General features: G+C 45.3%; 1 protein-coding gene across 3 annotated transcripts in view; it reads left to right on the top strand.

The window, feature by feature from the left end:
- Positions 1-22,123, top strand: part of STK32B (serine/threonine kinase 32B) — a 407,299-nt gene that overhangs the window by 322,939 nt on the left and 62,237 nt on the right. For 2 of the 3 annotated variants that reach the window (XM_070791787.1, XM_070791789.1), the window contains one exon: positions 12,841-12,930. The exons of the other annotated variant lie outside the window; for it this stretch is intronic. In XM_070791787.1, coding sequence (XP_070647888.1) covers positions 12,841-12,930 — 90 coding nt within the window. The remainder of the gene's footprint in view (positions 1-12,840; positions 12,931-22,123) is intronic. 3 annotated transcript variants of the gene reach the window in all.

The following is a 22,123-nucleotide window of genomic DNA, read 5'->3' as shown; positions in this document are numbered from 1 at the left end:
ACCACATTAACAAATTGAAAAATAAAAACCATATGATTATCTCAATAGATGCAGAGAAAGCCTTTGACAAAATTCAACATCCATTTATGATAAAAACTCTCCAGAAAGCAGGAATAGAAGGAACATACCTCAATATAATAAAAGCTATATATGACAAACCCACAGCAAACATTATCCTCAATGGTGAAAAATTGAAAGCATTTCCTCTAAAGACAGGAACAAGACAAGGGTGCCCACTTTCACCATTACTATTCAACATAGTTTTGGAAGTTTTGGCCACAGCAATCAGAGCAGAAAAAGAAATAAAAGGAATCCAAATTGGAAAAGAAGAAGTAAAACTCTCACTATTTGCAGATGACATGATCCTCTACATAGAAAACCCTAAAGACTCCACCACAAAATTACTAGAACTAATCAATGACTATAGTAAAGTTGCAGGATATAAAACCAACACACAGAAATCCCTTGAATTCCTATACACTAATGAGAAAACAGAAAGAGAAATTAAGGAAACAATTCCATTCACCATTGCAACGGAAAGAATAAAATACTTAGGAATATATCTACATAGTTGCATTTTTACTGTGTGAATAGTGAGAACATTTAAGATCTACCTTCTTGGCAAATTTCAACTCCACAATACAGTATTATTAGTTATAATCACCATTCTGTACATTCGATCTCCTTCAGTTCAGTTCAGTCGCTCAATCGTGTCTGACTCTTTGCAACCCCGTGAATCACAGCACGCCAGGCCTCCCTGTCCATCACCAACTCCCGGAGTTCACTCAGACACACATCCATTGAGTCAGTGATGCCATCCAGCCATCTCATCCTCTGTCGTCCCCTTCTCCTCCTACCCCCAATCCCTCCCAGCATCAGACTCTTTTCCAATGAGTCAACTCTTCACATGAGATGGCCACAGTACTGGAGTTTCAGCTTCAGCATCATTCCCTCCAAAGAAATCCCAGGGCTGATCTCCTTCAGAATGGACTGGTTGGATCTCCTTGAAGCCCAAGGGACTCTCAAGAGTCTTCTCCAACACCACAGTTCAAAAGCATCAATTCTTCGGCATTCAGCCTTCTTCACAGATCTCCTTAGCCTTTTGTTAACTGCATTAAAAAAAGTTTACAAAACAGTTAACTGTGTGTTCCTATTTAAAGAGTTTGCTGATGAATCTCATTAAATGTTTTCTCAGAGAACAAGTTGGTTGCTGTGTTTACAATGAAGCATAAGCATAATTAAATAACTGCATTTATATTTTTATTAAAAATGTTCAAGATCTGCTGGTTACACAAAATCCAAGACTTATGTAAGAATTTGCTCCCCCAGTGTCTGCCCTGCTTTCTTGTCCACCAGGCTGGATTCATCTCCTAGAATGGGTCCTAATTCTCCTTTGAGATTGGGTTCTCTTGGCTAACAGCAAAAGCAGAGAGATAGCATATGCATCCTAGGTCGCTCAGTCGTGTCCGACTCTTTGAGACACTATGGACTGTAGCCCGCCAGGCTCCTCTGTCCATGGGATTCTCCAGGCAAGAATACTGGGGTGGGATGCCATGCCCTCCTCCAGGGGAGCTTCCTGACCCAGGGATCGAACCCATGTCTCTTATGTCTCCTGCACTGGCAGGCAGGTTCTTAACCACTAACACCACCTGGGAAGCCCGAAGAAGACAATTCCTGGAGGTTAAAGGAAGTTGAAGGAAGAGGTAGCATACTAGAGTTGTATGAGGAGAAGAGCTGAGTGTGCTTTAGGGCTGAGGGCAAAGTGCTTGAGGAAATAGGGAATTTAAACTGTAGGGGGAAGGGATTGCATTTAATTTTCTCTTGGTACAGTGATGCTGGGTGATGAATAACCACGTGAATATAATGGCACAAACATGCATCCAATTAAGCTCACAGGTCTCTGAAGCTTTCATAGGCAGGGCTTGCTCCTAAGACTGAGGTCCAACAGGGTCAGCTAGGCAGCTGCAGTGACATTGGCTGTGCTCACTGCCATGTCTGGGGTTCACCTGGCTGCTTGCTGGTACACCATGACTTTGGTTCATGGACTAGACAGCTCAGCCCAGCGGCTCATGGGTCATCCTCTGGCAGGTCAGCCCCATGTGACCTTGCATGGCCAGAGCAGGAGAAGGAGCAGGGAAAGTCCAGTCACTCAGCCTCCACCTGTGTCACATTTGCTGCCATCTCAGTGGGCAAAGAAAGTCACAAGACCCAACCAACTGGGGGGTTGGGCACTGCCAAGTTGCATCCCAAGAAGGATGGATCCCAAGAGGAGGGAAGAATTGCAGAGATTAATGCAATCATCTGTAAGATGCTCATAGAAAAGGAAGAGTCACTAGCACAAGTAGGGGTGGTGGTCTTTAACACATGTGGAACTTGTTAGTTTTGTTCAGTTGCTCAGTTGTGTCCAACTCTTTGAGACCCCCATGGACTGCAGCATTCCAGGATTTCCCTGTCCATCACTATCTCCCAGAGCTTGCTCAAACTCATCTTCATTGAGTTGGTGATGTCATCCAACCATCTCATCCTCTGCGGTCCCTTTCTCCTTTTGCCTTCAGTCTTTCCCAGCATCAGGATATTTTCCAATGAGTCCGCTCTCCACATCAGGTGGCTAGAGTTTTGAAGCTTCGGCTTCAACATCAGTCCTTCCAATGAATACTCAGGGTTGGTTTCCTTTAGGATTGACTCTTTCCTTTTGGCTTGCTGTCTGAGGGGCTTGCTGTCTGAGGGACTTGCTGTCTGAGGGACTCTCAAGAGTCTTCTCCAGCACCACAGTTTGAAAGCATCACTGGGGAGCTTTCAGTTCAGTCCAGTCACTCAGTCATGTCTGACTCTTTGTGACCCCATAGACCGCAGCACACCAGGCCTCTCTGTCCATCACCAACTCCTGGAGTTTACCCAAACTCATGTCCATCGAGTCGGTGATGCCATCCAACCATCTCATCCTCTGCTATTCCCTTCTCCTTCTGCCCTCAATCTTTCCCAGCATCAGGGTCTTTTCAAATGAATCAGCTCTGTGCATCAAGTGGCCAAAGTATTGGAGTTTGACTTCCCTCAAAATGGGCAAAAAACTGGGAGTCAGAGACAGAAGGGCAGTGTTTGCATTTTGCCCTGAGTGTCACTGAAGACTCTTGTTCAAATTTACTGACGGTATACTATTAGCTTTCTGCATCTGAGGGGTCCACATTCTCAGATTCAGCCAATCTCAGATCAAAAAACATTTGGGGAAAAAAATTCCAAAAAGTGTCAAAAAGCAAAACTTGAATTCACTGCTGGCAACTATTTATATAACATATACATTGTATTTATGACTATTTACATAGCATTTGCATTGTATTAGGTATTAAAAGTTGAAAAAAACTTGGACAGGTGTGCCCAAGTGGTAAATTCTACACCACTTTATACACGGGATTTTAACATCCAAAGACTTTGGTATCAGTGGGAGTCCTGACTCTAGTCTCTTGAAGATACCAAGAGACAGCTGTAGCTTTTTCCTCTTCTGTATGCAAAAAAGTGACTCCATCATTTTGCAGACCTGCTGTAGGCCAGGCATTGTGCCAGGTGACCGAAGGACACAGAGCCTCTGTGGTCAAGAACCTCACAGTCTAGGGTAGTGTTTCTCAGCCATGGCTGCACATCACCTAGGAACTATAAAAAGTGCCAATTCCAAGGGCCAAACTTAGAAGTCCTATTTGACTCATCTTGCAGGAGAAAGTGGGATTTTTAAAGTTACCAGGTGGTTCTAAGGTGTATCCAGGGCTGCAGGAGAGATAGAGTGATACAGACTCAGCAAGGCCAGTGCTGGGCAGGACAGGGTGAAGCTGTGCAGGAACACCAGGGCAGTGAGGCTTGGAGAGGAGGAGGAGGGAGGGCTTGCTGGATCCTGCAGCATGCATGGAGTCAACAGAGCGTTGGGAAGGGCAACAGAGCATTCTAGAAGGCCAGTGAGAAAGCTCCAATGGTCTCAGAACAGCTGGCTATGAAGTGTAGAACTCACTCTTCTCAGTGGCCTTGGGATGAACACTTGGGGGTCAGAAACCTCACCTGGAGCTTTAGGATCTTTAGTAAAGGCACACCAGCAGAGTGAATTTGTTTTCTCATTGTATTCACTGTGTCTTCTCTTTCCTGTATGTGGATGCTTGACTTTTGCACACTCCAGGCCACCGTCCACTTTCCCTAAGCTTCCCTGTGCCAGGATCCAGATGACCAGGGACAGTCCTGTGCCCCCAGAAACTCCTGAAATTATTCAGACTAGCCAGTCCTAAGTCTGCTTGCCCTGCCTCTTCCCAAACTCCTGAAATTATTCAGACTAGCCAGTCCTAAGCTTGCTTGCCCTGCCTCTCCTGTTCCTTCCCACAGAAACCACCAGAGAAGCTCTTGATCACATTTTCTCCCTTGTCCCTGTGTCTCGTGACTGACCCTGATGCTTCCCCGGGGTCACCCCCAATGGTATGACGTGTCCCCTCCTCTTAGGAACCATGAATGACAGGCTTGTCTTTTCAATGGCAGTTGTCTCTTAATCTGTTGGCTTTACTGTACCTCAAGTTTTCTATTAATAGACAATATATCAGAGCATGCACTCACTGGACTCATTTTGAAGAATTGCCTCTCCATCTGTTGCTAATATATTTGTTGATAATTGTGATGAGTGCTCCCCAAAATGGCAATATCCAGCAGCAGCAACACCCCTATCCCCCTCATCAGAACACTGTGTGTGCCATGCCATCTCCATCTTGGCAGGAAGAGAGTCCAGGAAATTAACAGAAGGCATGTATTGATGCTGAAGCCTGAGATACAGGGATTGGAACAGCGGAGATGGAAGTGGAGAGAACCACTGGGGCAAATTGAGGGGTAGAGGTATTTCTGCTAAGTCTGAGGAACGAAGAGTTAGTGTCATTATTCTAGATAGGGTTCCAAGAGTTTAAGGATAAAACTTAGGAATGCAGTTTAAAGCTACACTGGGATCCTTGGGAGGGCTGTATTGAGATTCTTTCTGAAGACTGCTGGGAGTGGAAGGAAGTGTCTAGTACAATGTGATGTCTTAAGGTCCTGAAGACCCTGTGTAAGGAATCTCTCATGACCCCCCAATAAATAGCCTCCTGTATTAGCTTCCCAGGGGTGTTGGAACAAAGTCCCACAAATTGAGAGGCAATCAAGAGCAGAGATGTATTTTCTCACAGTCTTGGTGACTGAAATCCAAGGTCAAGATGTCTGCAGGGCTGTCCTCCCTCTGAAGGCAACAGGGATGGGTAGGTGTCAGTTCTGTCCCTGAGCTTCTGGTTTGGTGACATGCATACTTCCTTGGCTTGAGATGGTGTAACTCCAGCCTTCAAATGGCTTTCTCCCTTGGCTTACTTTCTTTTTCCAAACCTTGTGCTGTGCTAGTCACTCAGTCATGGCTGACTCTTTGTGACCCCGTGGTCTGAAGCCTGCTAGGCACCTCTGTCCATGGGGATTCTCCAGGCAAGAATACTGGAGTAAGTTGCCATGCCCCCCTCCAGGGGATCTTCCTGACCCAGAGATCAAATCCAGGTCTCTCACATTGCAGGTGGATTCTTTACTGTCTGAGCCACCAGGGAAACCCCATTCCAAATCTTGCCTGAGTGCATTTGAACAGCATGCATTTGAATGGCAGAATCTAAATCTTGCCCAGAACCCTAGCTGCAAGAGAGTCAAGACATGTTTTTTTGTTTCTCTCTCTCTCTCTCTCTTTCTTGTCCTTATAATACAGGGGGCAGGAAAGAAAGGAGTGGAAAAGGATACTAAGTGTCAAAAGATAATCTCTATCCCAGTGCCCCTCAGAGTCCTTGCAAAGAGCAGATCATGGCTGAGAAAGTGTTCTAAAAGCCTCTCTGCATCTGATTCATTGTGATTTGCATGATTGTGTAAAATCACATACCAAAATACATATGGAAGGGGAGCACATTGGTCAGGTAGCCTTGGCTATGCTAGTAACTAATTAACCAAAATCTAGTGATTTAACATTAAATTAAAAGCCACAGAAGTAGAGAAAGGGGAAAGAAACAGAATTACTGAGCTCATTCAAAAGCCTTGAGTGAGGTGGTGTTTAAGCAGGATCAACTCAAATAGGATGTGAAGTCTGGGCAGATTTTATGAAATCACAGTATATCTGGGGGAAGGTATTGAAACTCATCTCAGCTGAGTTGTTCAGTCGCTTAGTTGTGTCTGACTCTTTATGACCCCATGGACTGCAGCTGGGAATTCCCCCAAATCTCAGTCTAGGAGCTTAGGAAACCCCAGACCTGTTGCATTTCTTGTTCCCAGTTTTTTGTTCTCTTCTGTCTCAGGAGATCTGGGAACACACAGATTGTTTTGATAGCCCTGCCTTCCTGCCCTATGACCAACAAATGGAAGGAAGTCAAAGCAAATAAAGCAGAAGAAAATCAGAGGGTCATTTCATTCTACATCAGGCAAAGGCCTGCCTTCACACAGTCAGTCTTCCTACTGCAATAAAGCCAAATGAAGCCTGAAGAAGCTGGTACCTTAGAATTTGATTTGTTTCTCTCCCTCTCTCTCTTTCTCTCTCCCTTCCTTTCCTTTTCTTTCTTCAATTCCTTCTTTCCTTCCTTCCTTCTTCTTTCTCTCTCTTTCTACCACTGTCCTGAAGTAAGTTCAGTATGATCTCCATGAAGAGAAGTGGGAGGAAGGAAAAGTGTTCAGGATGATCCTAAGGGGAGGATCGGCATCCAGGGTTATATCACAGGGTTATATCACACCAGCATCTTGGAAGTAGATATTATTAGCTTTATTACCAGTGAGCTCTGGGGCCTTCCATGGGTGGGGCAGCTGGATCCACAGCTAGGGTTCTCATCCTCTTGAGCATCCTTGGGCATCCAGCTGCATCTTTTCAGCAGCACCACTCTGACCTCTGGCTTAGGCACGTTGTACACCTGTAAACCACCTAAGATGGAGACAGATGTTCATATGAGACTTGACTCTGAATTTCAGGGAAACAAGGCAAAAAAATTATGTGGTAGAAGATCATCTCTTACGCAGGGCCTTCTTGCCATCCTAACTTCTGGTCTAGCGCCCTCTGATGGCTACTACCTGAAGTCCAATCTTGGCTTCTGAGGACAGATCTAAAAGCCTGCCACTGGGTTGACTATCCCCTCCCAAGCAGACTCTCATCTTCTCCCAGGCTGTGGCCTTGTTGGTCCCAGTGAGATCACTCCACTGTCCTCCTTCATTTGGTAAATATCCATACAGAGTTAAGGTAATTTCATTTCAGGAGCTGAGAGGGGTGAAGGGAAGGGAGGGAGCATGGTGGAGCAGGAACAGACACTGGTGCAATATGGCTGCAGGAGAAGCAAGTGAAAATACAGCAAAATCCAGGATGCTTTGGATGCTTCCTCCTGGAATATGCAAGGAAAATGCAGGAACCAGTCTTCAAAGCAGGAGTCACTGCTACTGGTAATGCTGAGTTGATTCTGTGCATCAGTAATTATTTCCCAGTGCGGGGACTGTGGATGGAACTTTAGCCCTGTATAATCTCCATCATCCCATCCCCCAGTTCCATGGCACAAATAACTGACACATCCTTAGTGTGTAGAGTTTCAAGTGCTCTTCCTCCAAATGCACAGATTGTTGTTGTTGTTCAGTCACTAAGTTGTGCCCTACTCTTTGCAACCCCATAATCTGTAGCACACCAGGCTTCCCTGTCCTTCACTCTCTTCTGGAGTTTGATCAAACTCATGTCTATTGAGTCAGTGATGCTATCTAACCAGCTCATCCTCTGCTTCCCCCTTCTCTTGCCTTCAATCTTTCCCAGCATCAGTCTTTTCCAGTGAGTTGGCTCTTCGAAGCAGTGACCAAAATATTGGAGCTTCAGCTTCAGCATCGGTCCTTCCAAAGAATATTCAAGGTTGATTTCCTTTAGGATTGACTGGTTTGATCTCCTTGCTGTCCAAGGGGCTCTCAAGAGTCTTCTTCAGCACCACAGTTTGAAAGCATCAATCTTTGGTACTCAGTCTTCTTTGTGGTCCATTTCTCACTTCCGTACACTTTTCATGCACATGCCGAGCCTGATGCTGGCCCCAGGGAGTACAAAATCACAGAGATGGTGGCTGAGTCTCATCATTTAAGATCTGGTTGAAAAATTGATGCTGCTGTAGTCTTAAAAGTAAAAAATGGAATGTTGTCAGATCCTGTAAATATCATGATAGCTCTAAGAAGTAAATAATGAAGAAAGATGATAGCATTTGCTCACCATATTTCTTTCATGCCATCTTTTATTTGGTCAGTAAGTCAGCCAGTCAACAAACACTTGTTAAGTACTTTTTCCAGATCAGGCCAGTGCTAACATACAGGGGACATAGAAATGAACAAGGGAGGATACCTGGTCTCAAGGAGACAGACACAGCAGATACAGCATAGTGGATGCTAGGATGGAAATGAAAATGGAGAGGAGTTGGGAGGGTCCAGGAGAGAGGCCTAAACCAGTCAGTCTTCCATGGACTAAGTGTCCATGGAGTTAATTAAATTGGTATGTTGAAGCCTTAACTCCCAGTGTGATGGCTTTTGGAGCTGAGGCCTTTAGGAAGTAATTGGGTTTGGAAGAAGTCAAAGGATTGGAGCCCCCACAACGGGATTTGTGCTCTATAATGGGATGAAGGGGCTGGAACTTGTTCTCTCCTCACAATGTGAGGATACAGCAAGAAACCTGCCAAGTAACCCAGGAAGAAACCAAGGACCCTAGCGTGCTGGACTCTGGTCTTGGACTTCCAGGCTCGGATACTGAGGAATAAATGTTGATGTTTACACCACCCAGTCCATGGTAATCTGTTTTAGCAGAGCAAGTCAACTGAGACACAACCCCCCATGGTAGTGAGTTTCCTGTTAGTGGAAGCAATCAAGCAAAGGCTGGATGTCCATCCATCAGGAATACAACTCTTGGGCCAGGTTTTGAAGAATGAATGGAAATCTGCCAGGCAGAGGGCAAAGCTTTCCAAATGGTGTCAAAGTCTTGGAGGTGTGATGAGTTTCCATGTGTTCAGAGAAAGGAGAGAGCAGAGCTGGAGTACAGGATGCACAAACAGGGGTGGGAGGGCAATTGTTCATGATTCTCATTCAAACTTTTACTAATGGATCTCACACCGTATACTGGGCTCATTCTCTCACGGATTGCTGAATGTTTTTAATTTACAGAAAGCAAATAGCCGAAAACTGTTCATATGTGCACACTTTGTAGTAAATTTCCATTCTCCTGAGAAGGGACTCAGAGGAGACCTCGTATGGCACTAATTTTCACTTTCCCACATCTTGACTCAACCGGTAAAGGAGGCACACCAGGAAGTTTCAGCTCATCAGCTAGCATGGTGTGGAAATCAAAAATGGGGTTCTGCTGTCTGGCACTCCTGCTGGAGGTGACTTGCTGGGAAGACAGGTCTGCTTCAGAGCTGCCCCAGAGCCTCCACCCTGGAGGGCCAGGAGGAAACAAGGACAGGGCCGGGCGACTCCACCCTGAAGGGGGCAACAGGGGGCGGTGGAAGCGCCCACTGGAAAGAGACTAGAGACAAAACATGGCTCTCCACGTTTCAGCTGCCAACCGTGGATGGGTCACTGGTCTCTAGAACTTCAGGCTCGAGGAGGGGGAAGGGCAGGACTTTCCTGGCAGTCCAGTGGTTACGGCCTCACCTTCCAATTCAGGAGGTGCAAATTCGATCTTTGGTCAGGGAACTAAGATCCTACAAGCTTCACGGACAAAAAACCAAAACCTAAAATAGAAGCAACATCGTAACAAATTCAAGAAAGACTTTAAAAACGATCCACATCCAAAAAATTTTTATAAAAGGGGGGTGAGTAGCCATACCCCACCCCCTACAGAAGTTGTTCAACGACTAACATGAACTTCAGCACCAATTCTGTACCGTTTACGCAACCTTAAACAATAGCAGCTTACATAGATGAGGGATGCATTTTTTCCCCTCTTAATCAGTTTCCCTGCTTTGAGTCTTGCCCCAGTAATCCACACACAAGCCAAAGTGATACAAATGACTGGGATTGTGTCTGTCTTTCTCAAAACCCTCAGGCTTGGGGTAAAAGCCACCTGAGCCCTTTCCCCCTTTCTCCTTCTGGCCTCCTTGCTGGCCCTTGCAAGGTCCTGGTGCTGCCAGTTCCCTCAGCCACCTCACTCCTCCCCCTAGAAGTCCACTGGCTTGCTGCCTCTCTTCTTCAGATCTTTGCTCAAAGGTCACATCCTCAGTCCCTAAACACCCTGTTGAATGCTCACAGTTACCCTACCAGGTACTTATTAATATTAGGAGGCTTATAGAGTGAAATAACCTGCTGAAATCTTGTGGTAAGTGGCTGCATGAATTAGGACACCAACAGTGTGTGGCAGACAACAAGGAGCCCAACTCAAATCGCCCTAAGCAACGTGTTTTTCAGCACGTATAACTGAAGCCCAGTGGAATATGGCTTCAGGCAGGGTTTGATCAGGCTTTGGTACCATTTCTCTGCTGTCCTTGCAGCTCTGCCTTCTCCAAAAATGGGCTTCATCTTTAGCTTGTCTTTCTTTGTGGCACCCAATGGCTTCTACAGTTTGGGGCAGGGGTCATTTCCCCACATCACACCAGCCAAAGGCAAAGAATATCACTTTAGATAGCTTCTGGAAGGAAAAGGAAGAAAACGTTTCCTTTCCTGAACCCCCTAGAAAATCATCTCCCCAGTTTTCATGGGCCATGATTTGTTCATATGCTCAGCCTGAGCCAACTATTAAAGCCACCTGGAGACATGTGCTCCATCCCAAAGCCAAATTAAATGCAAAAGTGACTTTTAGAATGATCGATGGAGTATGATCTCTTTATTGCAAGAACAAACCAAAGTCCTGTGATATGTGGATATACATTTGCATAAGCAAAAGCGAGAAAGAATGGAGGAGCTAAATGAATCAGTGTGGTTATGTGGCAGGTAGAGGAGACCCTAGGATGTTGAAAGGAGAAACTCAAACATGTATTTGTATTCTACGATTTATTATAATGAGCTGGCGTTACTTTCATCATGCAAATATTAAAGAATTTTAAGAGTGGGAGAAATTAAACCACATAAAAGCCATCTATATTCTAAGATTCCAGAATTCTGTCCCAAGGGTACTGCTGTGCTTGGAACTGTACAGGTGTGGGGTGCAGAAACCACTCAGATGTCCAGCTACTTTCACATAACTCACAGTCTAAAACTGGACTTGAATTTACTTGTTTGTTAGAACTAGAACTGAGGCAATGGGAGGGTGCAGGGTGGATTGGCCCCAGCTGGAGAAGGGATTGGAGCCACACCTTGGCAGGATAATGCTGCTAAGAGCAATGCTTACAGAAAATGCCCTCATTGTTGTGTGGCAGTATGCTGTAACCATTTCTTGTGTATTAATTCTCTGACTCCTCCCAACTGCCCTCTGAGATGTATATTTTCTTATCATCATCCCCATTTTACAGATGAGAAAACCAAGCCTCAGGGAGCTTAGTATTTATATTGAGGACATAATAAAAATGTTAAAGTTTAGAGGCACTGGTCCAGAGAGTGGAAGCTTCTGATAAATAAATGAGACACTTGAGACCAGACTCCTCCTTTCAGGAAAACAGTAGGTGGGGGAGGGGTGTAAAGAGAGGATACTCATGCCCTGAGGGCACCTTATTCTGTCCACCTGCTCTGGCCAGTGGGGGCCTTAGTACGATACTGATGAACTGAGTAGGGAGGGGGCTTGAGGGTGGAAACCACTTTCTGTCCAGCCTAAAGTAATGGGAGCCGATGGGACATGGATGTCAAGTACCCTAAGAGGGAAGGAAGAGGGACAGGGAGGAAGGAGACAAGGAGATGTGGTGGTGAAGAGAGAAAAGAAAGTGTCAGAAGGAAGGTGGGAGGGGAGAAGGAGGAAAATCCAAATAGTCAGTATTGGTTCTCCGGGGAATCTGGGAACCTACCATCAACAGATGAAGGGGTAAAGAAGATGTGGTTTAGCTATATAATGGAATACCACTCAGCCTTAAAAAAAAAAAGAATGAAAACTTGCCATTTGAAGCGACATGGATGGACCTGGAGGGCCTTATGCTAAGTGTCACCATGCTTTTCATTATCCTTGAATGTTATTCATCTTAGTGTTGAAAGTTTGTACCCTCTTACCAACCTTTCCCTATTTCCTCCTCTTCTAGCCCCTGGCAACCACTTTTCTACTCTCTGTTTCTATAAGTTTGGCTTTTATTTTTTAGATTCCACATACAACTGAGACGGTGCAATATCTGTCCTTCTCTGTCTGACTTCTCACTTAGCATAATGCCCTCAAGGTCCAATACTTAGGTTGCTTCCATGGCTTCAGTTCAGTCTCTCAGTTGTGTCCAACTCTTGCGACCTCATGGACTGCAGCAGGCTTCCCTGGCCATCACCAACTCCCAGAGCTTGCTCAAACTCATGTCCATCGAGTCGGTGATGCCGTCCAACCATCTCATCCTCTGTCATCCCCTTCTCCTCCCGCCTTCAATCTTTCCCAGCATCAGGGTCTTTTCCAATGAGTCAGTTCTTCACGTCAGGTAGCCAAAGTACTGGAGTTTCAGCTTCAGCATCAGTCCTTCCAATGAATATTCAGGACTGATTTCCTTTAGGATTGACTTGTGATTGTGATTCCACTTATTATTATGATTCCATAGCTTGGCTACTGTCAATGATGTGGCCAAAACAGACCCTCCTAAAGTATCAAATAAACACAAATGTAAATAAAAATTCTGATATTTTCTTCCTGTACATCCCCCCTTGCATACCACACTGTTAAATCAGATGGGAGATAACCCAGCTGCCTGCAGCTTTTGCTAACTGCTTTTTCTGATTCTCTGTCTCCAGGACACGTTCACATCACAGACTTCAACATAGCGACAGTCGTGAAAGGCGCAGAAAAGGCTTCCTCCATGGCCGGGACCAAGCCCTACATGGGTGAGTGTTCCAGGCCCCCTCAGGCCTCAGCGTTCCTCTCCTGCTACATCCCACCCCTCCCTCAGCCCACCTCCCACTCCCATACCAGACCCCAGCCATGCTCTCTCACACCTTTGGCCCTTACCTAAGCTGTCTGGAGTTCACCTAAACTCATGTCCATTGAGTCGGTGATACTCATCCAACCATCTCATTCTCTGTCGTCCCCTTCTCTTCCTGCCCTCAATCCTTACCAGCATCAGGGTCTTTTCAAATGAGTCAGCTCTTCACATCAGGTGGCCAAAGTATTGGAGTTTCAGCTTCAACATCAGTCCTTCCAATGAACACCCAGGACTGATCTTATTTAGGATGGACTGGTTGGATCTTCTTGCAGTCCAAGGGACTCTCAAGAGTCTTCTCCAGCACCACAGTTCAAAAGCATCAATTCTTTGGCGCTCAGCTTGCTTTATAGTCCAGCTCTCTCATCCATACATGACTACTGGAAGAACCATAGCCTTGACTAAATGGACCTTTGTTGACAAAGTAATGTCTCTGCTTTTTAACATGCTGTCTAAGTTGGTCATAACTTTCCTTCCAAGGAGTAAGCATCTTTTAATTTCATGGCCGCAATCACCATCTGCAGTGATTTTGGAACCCCCAAAAATAAAGTCAGCCACTGTTTCCCAATCTATTTACCATGAAGTGATGAGACCGGTTGCCATGCTCTTAGTTTTCTGACTGTTGAGCTTTAAGCCAACTTTTTCATTCTCCTCTTTCACTTTCATCAAGAGGCTCTGTAGTTCCTCTTCACTTTCTTCCATAAGGGTGGTGTCATCTGCATATCTGAGATTATTGATATTTCTCCTGGCAATCTTGATTCCAGCTTGGCTCAGGCTTAAGAAAAAACAAGCAATAAGCCCTTCTTCTTTTTCGTTAAAGTCCAGCGGTGTTGCCAAAATACGTTTTGCTGCTGGTCATTGCAGGTCTGTATTCTGAAGTATACATTACCCTTCCAATATAGTTTCAGGTTGGCTTTTCTGTAGGACTTTTGATGGAAAGGTCATGTTGCACCAAGTCTTAGTTATGAGGGCTTCCCAGGTGGCTTAGTGTTAAAAAAACACCCGCCTACTAATGCAGGAGACATAAGAGACGTGGGTTTGATCCCTGGGTTGGGAAGATCTCCTGGAGGAGGGCATGAAAACCCACTTCAGTGTTCTTGCCTGGAAGATCCCATGGACAGAAAACCTTGGTGGGCTATAACATGGGGTCACAAAGAGTCAGGTGTGACTGCAGTGACTTAGCACACACACCGGGTCTTAGTTGTGGGATATTTAGTTGCGGCATGCAGGATCCAGTTCTCCTACCAGGGATGAAACCAGACCCCCTGCACTGGGAACATGGAGTCGCAGCCACTGGACCACAAGGGAAGCTCCCAGAAATGTCTTTTGCTTTAATCCACATTCTGTTCTTTTACTTTCTTTTCTTTGTTAAGGATCCTTATTACCTGAATGTTGGGTCTTCTTTGCCAATCCTCAACATTTGCCATTTTCAAATCTTTTGTCTTTCTTCCTATGTTCAATTTGCTTCTCAATTTTTTATCTTTCTCTTTATTTTAAAGCAGTCTCTATTGTATTTGTTTTGTGTGCTTTCTCATGAAGTATTTGTTTCTGAAATAATTTTCCTTTTTTCTGATGTTTTTCACGAGTCCTCTTATGAGATTTCTGAGTATCTAAATCATAATTTACATGTTCTTTCATGTCTTGCATAATTTTTAATGTCTATATTATTCATTCTTAATGTCTATGTAGTTATCAATTGCTGATGACAAACCATGTCAAAACCTAGATGTTTAGAACAGAAGCAATCTTTTATTTATCACATCTGCTACTTGATTGAGTGGTTTTTCTGCTGGTTTTGGCTAGGCCCACTCATTCAGCTGCTGGGCCAGCCTGCTGCTGCTAAGTCGCTTCAGTCGTGTCCGACTCTGTGCGACACCACAGACGGCAGCCCACCAGGCTCCTCCGTCCATGGGATTTTCCAGGCAAGAGTACTGGAGTGGGACACCTGAAATGAACGGGCCCCTCTCTCTGCATGGTCTTTTATCATCAAGGAGACGAGAGTGAACTTGCTCACATGATGGCAGCAGTTTCAGGAAGGAAAGCCCAACTCTCAAGTGCCTACCGACCCTCTCCTTGCTTCACATTTCCTGATGTCCAATTGGCCAAAGCAAGTGATGTGACAAAGACCAGGGCCCACATGGGAGGGGACTGCGTAGAGTGTGGGTACCTGATGGCCTGATCCATTGGGAACCATTCATGAAACAATCCACCACACTGTCTTTTCTGAGGTACTTTCATTGTCCAGTGTTGTTCTGCTTGCCATTGTCCTTTCTCTTACAATCACTTTGCATGGAATTTCACTTAATGTTGGTTTTCCTGAATCGTTAGAAGATGGTGTGATTCAGGGTAGCTTCTCTAACCGACCTGCCTCTTCTATTGTTTATGTGACATGTCATGTCCCTAGGCAGCTTGCTACCTGGGATTTCCTGGCCCAGTCCTCTTGCCCACTTCCATCTGGACTTCCCCTTTCTTTCATCTGTAGGGCCCCCATCCTGCTTAGTTTTGATTTCACTCCCAACAGTTTCTCCTTGGGATCCTTCCTAGAAGAGAGCTCTGGCTGGATTGAGTGAATGGATTTTGTGTTCCAGACTCCAACTTCTGCAGAACTCACCAAGGACACTTTTCATTCACCTGAGATGGGGCTGGACAAGCCTCTCACTGTTTCAGCTGCTGTTCTCAGACTGGCTATTCTTCCCAGTCAGTGTCTGCTGACTCTTTTGGAGTTCTCTGTCCTCTGGTGCATCATCAGCTGTGTTATTTTTATACAGAAATCACTGCTATAGAGGGCTTATGACTGTTGCTGGTTTGTTCCCATCTGCTTATATTTTGGGGTTTGTGGGAACAACTTAGCTTTATAGTAAGTGTTGCCCATGGTTTTTGCTTTATCTTGTATCTGCTCTGCCAGTGTTTATATGTGGATTGTGGAGATTCAAGAACCATGTCATCACGTCTCCAGAATTGACTCCTTGTGTTATTTGTCACTAACTTAATAAATTACATAATAGTGAAACAATACTTTTTAGTATTTACTATGTACTAGGCATTCTATCCATAACCTTATTTAAGCCTCATAAACATGCGTGCGTGCTTAGTCACTTCAGTTGTGTCTGGCTCTTTGTGACCCTGGACTGTAGCCTGCCAAGCTTCTGTGTCCATGGGATTCTCCAGGCAAGAATTGTGGAGTGGGTTGCCATGCCCTCCTCCAGGGGATCTTCCCGAGCCAGGGATCAAACTCATGTCTCTTATGTCTCCTGCATGTACAGGCAGGTTCTTTACCACTAGCGCCACCTGGGAAGCCATTCATAAACATAAAGTAGGCACAATTATTTATTCCCACTTTTAGAGTCGAGAAAATGGGTTGAGAGTTAGGTGACCTGCCCAGGTTGACATCGGGATGAGAGCAGAGCCAAATCAGTGTGAACAGCAGAGGGTATACATATGAGCAGATCTGTCTACTTCAGAGTCCCCTTGGGATGCTAAATACAGACCCCAATACAGCTTTCTTTCTTTTTTTTTAATTTTTTTATAACAGAAGTATTTTTATTTATTTTTATTTTTTACTTTACAATATTGTATTGGTTTTGCCATACATCAACATGAATCTGCCACGGGTGTACACATGTTCCCCATCCTGAACCCCACTCCCACCTCCCTCCCCATACCATCCCTCTGGGTCATCTCTGTGCACCAGCCCCAAGCATCCTGTATCCTGCATCAAACCTGGACTGGCGATTTGTTTCTTATATGATATTATACATGTTTCAATGCCATTCTCCCAAATCATCCCACCCTCTCCCTCTCCCACAGAGTCCAAAAGACTGTTCTATACATCTGTGTCTCTTTTGCTGTCTCACATACAGGGTTATCGTTACCATCTTTCTAAAATCCATATATATGCATTAGTATACTGTCCCAATACAGCTTTCATTGTTGACGATCCTTCTGAAATCCCTTTCCAGAAGAATCTAGGTCTGAGGCAGTTCTGGAGGTCAGATCTGCAGTAAGATCCAACAGAGATCAGATGGGCAGGACTTGGAGATGAAGAATGGCAGTGAAGGAGGGGGCAAAGCTGCCTCCAGGCCTCTGGGTCTAGCAGCAGAGTGGATTCCAGGGAGGCTCCCGTGCAGAAAGCACCACAGGAGGGGCGAGTGCGAGGGATGGTGGGAAGGATGGACTTGGAGGCGAGGTGTCTGTAGGAACTTCCGGACATTCGGATGTACTCCAAGCATCTGGAGAGTGGTGTGGACTCAGTCTGTGCATTGAGAGTTACCGTCATGGAGATGCAGCAAAGCCAAGGCAGTGGGAGAGAAAAACACTGGTTCTAAGCCCAGGAGCATCTTGCCCGAAGGGGTGGAGAGAGGCCAGAAGAGTCATCATCTGCAGAGGGAACATGGAGGAGAGGGGAGAAGAATCTCCCATTTGGAGCCGCCTCCATAATCCTATAGATCAGTTCCTACTGCCTTTAGGCTATTTCCAAAAAGAAAATTGATCTCTAGGAAATTGGGTTCTTGACCACTGGAGAAGTTCAAGACAGTGTTCTCCCAATGCTGACCTTTCAGCCCCTGCTTTACCGCCATTCAGAGCAGACTTCCCTGGGTGCCTCGGCTTCCCACTCCTGTCTGAGGCTCCTCCGTCCTTGCTCTTAGCCTCTGGGAAAGCAGGCCCGTGGTGACCCAGCTGGCCACTCTCTACAGTGGCCCCACCTTCCAAAGGGAGAAGAAAGCTGGACATGTATTGTGATCCATCACATGTCTGTCATCACGTTTAATCCCCAGAAGATCCAGGAGAGTTTTTCATATCTCTCTCATTTTATATAAGAGTAAGCTGAGGCCCAGAGAGGTTAATTAACCTATGCTGAATCACACAGCTGCCAAGGGATAGAGCCAGAATTTGAAGCCACATGTATATGGGTCTGAAGTCCCTGCTTTTTTTAAAAAAAATGTTTAATGAAATATAGTTGATTTATGATGTCATGTTAGTTTCAGGTATACAACGAAGTGATTCAGTTATGTGTCTGTGTGTGTGTATATATATATATGTATATGTGTATATATATATATATATATATATATATATATATGGAAAGAGAATGTTAAAAAATATTGTTTTAAACATTCTCTTTTCTCTTAGGTTATTGCAATATATTGAGTATAGTTCTCTTCATTATGTAGTAGGTCCTTGTTGGTTATCTATTTTATATATGCTATGCTATGCTATGCTAAGTCACTTCAGTCGTGTCGACTCTGTGTGACCCCATAGACAGCAGCCCACCAGGCTCCCCCATCCCTGGGATTCTCCAGGCAAGAACACTGGAGTGGGTTGCCATTCCTTCTCTAATACATGAAAGTGAAAAGTGAAAGTGAAGTCGCTCAGTCGTGTCCCACTCTCAGTGACCCCATGGACTGCAGGCTACCAGGCTCCTCTGTCCATGGGATTTTCCAGGCAAGAGTACTGGAGTGGGGTGCCATTGCCTTCTCCGATTTTATATATAGTAGTGTGTATATATTTATCCCAAACTCCTAATTTATGCCTCCCCCACTTTCCCTGGGTAACCATAAGCTTCTTATGTCTATAAGTCTATTTCTGTTTTGTAAATAAGTTTATTCATATCATTTTTTGGATTCCACATATAAGCAATATCATATGGTATTTGTCTTTCTCTGTTGGGTTTTTTCACTTAGTTTGACAATCTCTAGGCCCATCAATGTTGCTGTAAATGATGTCATTTCATTCTTTATGTGAAGTACTGTTCCATGGTATATATACAGATATATAATATACACACACACCTCATCTTCTTTAGGTTTCCCAAGTGGTGCTAGTGGTAAAGAGCCTACCGACCAATGCAGGAGACATGAGAAGTGTGGGTTCGATCGCTGGATTGGGAAGATCCCCTGGAGGAGGGCATGGCAACCCATTCCAGTATTCTTGCCTGGAGAATCCCAGGGAGAGAGGAGCCTGGCAGCTACAGTCCGTAGGGTCACAAAGAGTCAGACATGATGGAATTGACTTAGCACACACGCATCTTCTTTATCCATTTGTCTGTTGATGGACACTTGCCTCCAAAGTTCATGCTTTTGACACTATACCAAGTTGCCTTTTGACACTGAGTTCTTGTATCAGAAAGCCACATTTCTCAGACAAGAGAAAGGTGTATTATCCCAGCTGTACCTGGGATTCCGGACTTCTGGTGTCCTTCTAATTAAGAGGTCTTTGGTACTGAATTGATAAACAAATGTGCAGGAGAGGCTTTTGTGAGATTTGGAAAGTGCAACTTATTTACCAAAAGGAAATAATTTCAGAGACCATAGGGGTTGGCAGTGCCAGGCAGTAGGAGGTTAGTAGGGAAGATGAGGGTGAGGGGAAAACTCTCTCAATCAAGTCACATTCTGCAGTTCCCAGGGCTGTAAATTCCTGCTACCAAGCGGCAGCTTTGTTGACTTCGTTCACTTGAGCTATTTGATTCAAAGGCCCAATAACAAGTTCCCAGAATGTTCCAAACATGCATTCAGGGAACGGGCTGATGAGTAAGCTCCCAAAGGTTGCTCATGAAGAATGATCCCAGAAGAAACATTTGCATAGAGCTGAATTTTCATTAATTAAAAAAGCAGATGGAATTCACAAACAGGGAAAAAAAGAACTCTCTGAAAGGTGCCAGATTAGAAGTAAGAAATGTTCCAGCAGCTGTCTGGGGCTTCAGTTTATCCATCTGAAGTGAGATGAAGAACTGAGCATTCTTTCAGCAAACATGGAATGTTTGCATGTCAGGAGTGCAGGGCTCAGAGTCAGGCATTGGGCCCCAGGGACTCGGCATCTCTGGGACAGACAGCTGTGAAGGCCTGCATGTAAGCTGATCCCTGTCGAGAAAGACTCCCCAGAATGGGACCATCTGAATTAGACTCACAGGGTGTGTTCACAGCTCACCTGCCGGGTGAGGGTAAGGAGAGGCCATTCCAGTCCATGCAAAGGCATGGATGGGGTCATAACATGGTGGTCTGGGAGACCCTAGTGGTCCTGTTTTTTAATAGCTTTATAGAATTAGAGGAGGTGGGAGGGAGAGACGAGACAGACCAAAGCACCAGGGTCTTGAATGCCATAATAAGGGTCATGGAACCAGAAGATATGCCAATGCCAGAGACGGTCATGATCAGACTCATGGGATCAGCCTCAAGGGTGTCCTTGGAGAAGCAAACAGGTAACTGAGCTTGCCAGGAATGGGTCTCGATGAAGCGTGGGCTTCAGCATCGGGCAGTTTGAGTATCTTCTGCTTAGAGACTAGATGAACTAAGATAAATTACATTATCCAGTATAAGGTACATAAAGCACCCAGCATGGTGAAGGATGAACCACGGGACCTGATAGTGTCTTCATCTGAGAAATGGGACTAATGGTTATGCAAGAATGGCAACCCACTCCAGTATTCTTGCCTGGAGAATTCCATGGACAGAGGAGCCTGGAGGGCTACAGTCCATGGGGTCACAAAGAGTTGGACACGACTGAGTGACTAACTTCCCTGGTGGCTAAAGAATCCGCCTGCATTGTGGGAGACCTGGGTTCGATCCCTGGGTTGGGAAGATCCCCTGGAGGAGGCATGGCAACACTCCAGTACTCTTGCCTGGAGAATCCCTGTGGACAGAGGAGCCTGGTGGGCTACAGTCCATGGGGTTGCAAAGAGTTGGACACTAACGACTAAGCACTAACTGACACTGAACTTCTAAGCACACAGATTGACTAACACTTTCAATTGGCCTTAGTAGGCTGTTTGTGAGGAGTTCACGATGTGACTGTGGAAGACCAGTACGTGACGTAACGCCAAGTGTAGATACATCACACTGGTAGCTAAGATTACTACTGTTGCACTTGTCATTGTTATCCTTCAGATGCTTGATTAGTTGGTGTATGTTAAGCCCTGGGAATCCAGAGCCAGATATGACATTTCCTTGCCTTATGGAGCTTGCAGTCTAGTCAAGAAAACAGACTCAAAACAGATCCTAATTCACGGTTACAGCTGGATGGATTAGGAGTAGGTGGGGGTGGGGGGGAGTGCCCTGGGAGACCAGGGGGCTGTCCTTTCCCCAGTGAGCAAACACACTCACTGTGTTGAGTTGTTGTGGAGGCACCATGGCCCATGGCCACGCTTGTGCTTTCCTTGTAGAAATGATGGAGGTTAGAGGAAGTGAAGCGTGCTGCCCTCTGTGCCAGAGAAAGTGACAGAGTCAGCATTCAGACTCAGGTCAGTGAGGCTCCAAGACCCAGTATCTTCCCTGAGGACCTGCCAGTCATCCATCCATCCATTCGACAGAGATTTGTTGAGCACCTTCCACATGGCAGGCAGGGTTCTACAGGCTGGAAATACATCTGTGAACAAAATATTCCTGCCCTCATTGGTTTGGCTGTTTGTGAGAGAGACAATCACTTTGCAAATCATCAAACCAATAAACATAGTTTGAGATGTTTATTTTTGAGGAAGAATTTCCGTGCAGCAAAATGCACTCTTTTAGTGTATAATACTGTGAATTTGGACAAACACAGTCATGCAGCCACCACCATAACAAAGACAGAGAAAAAGTTCCAGCACCTCTAAAATTCTCTTATCACAGTCCCTGGGAGCTAGTGATCAGTACCCCTATAACTTGTACGAGTCCAGAAAGTCATAAAAACAGAGCCATATTGTCTGTAACTTTGGGAATCTAGCTTTTTTTTTTACTCAGAATGCTGTGTTTGAGACTTAGCTATGTTGCAGGGATCAGCAGTTTTCCTTTTGTTTGCTGAGTAGGATTCCTTTGGATGAATGAAAGTGAAAGTGAAAGTCGCTCAGTCATGTCTGACTGTCTGCAATCCCATGGACTATACAGTCCATGGAATTCTCCAGGCCAGAATGCTGGAGTGGGTAGCCTTTCCCTTCTTCAGGGGATCTTCCCAACCCAGGAGTCAAACCCAGGTCTCCCACACTGCAGGTGGATTCTTTACCAGCTGAACCACAAAGACAGTGAAAGAGAGAAAGTGAAGTCGCTCAGTCATGTCCGACTCTTTGCGACCCCGTGGACTGTAGCCCACCAGGCTCCTCGGTCCATGGGATTCTCCAGACAAGAATACTG

The sequence above is a fragment of the Bos indicus genome, chromosome 6 (assembly GCF_029378745.1).
Source record: "Bos indicus isolate NIAB-ARS_2022 breed Sahiwal x Tharparkar chromosome 6, NIAB-ARS_B.indTharparkar_mat_pri_1.0, whole genome shotgun sequence".
Classification (NCBI taxonomy): Eukaryota; Metazoa; Chordata; class Mammalia; order Artiodactyla; family Bovidae; genus Bos; species Bos indicus.
Note: the sequence above shows the minus strand (reverse complement) of the source record. Positions and strands in the feature narration are given on the sequence as shown.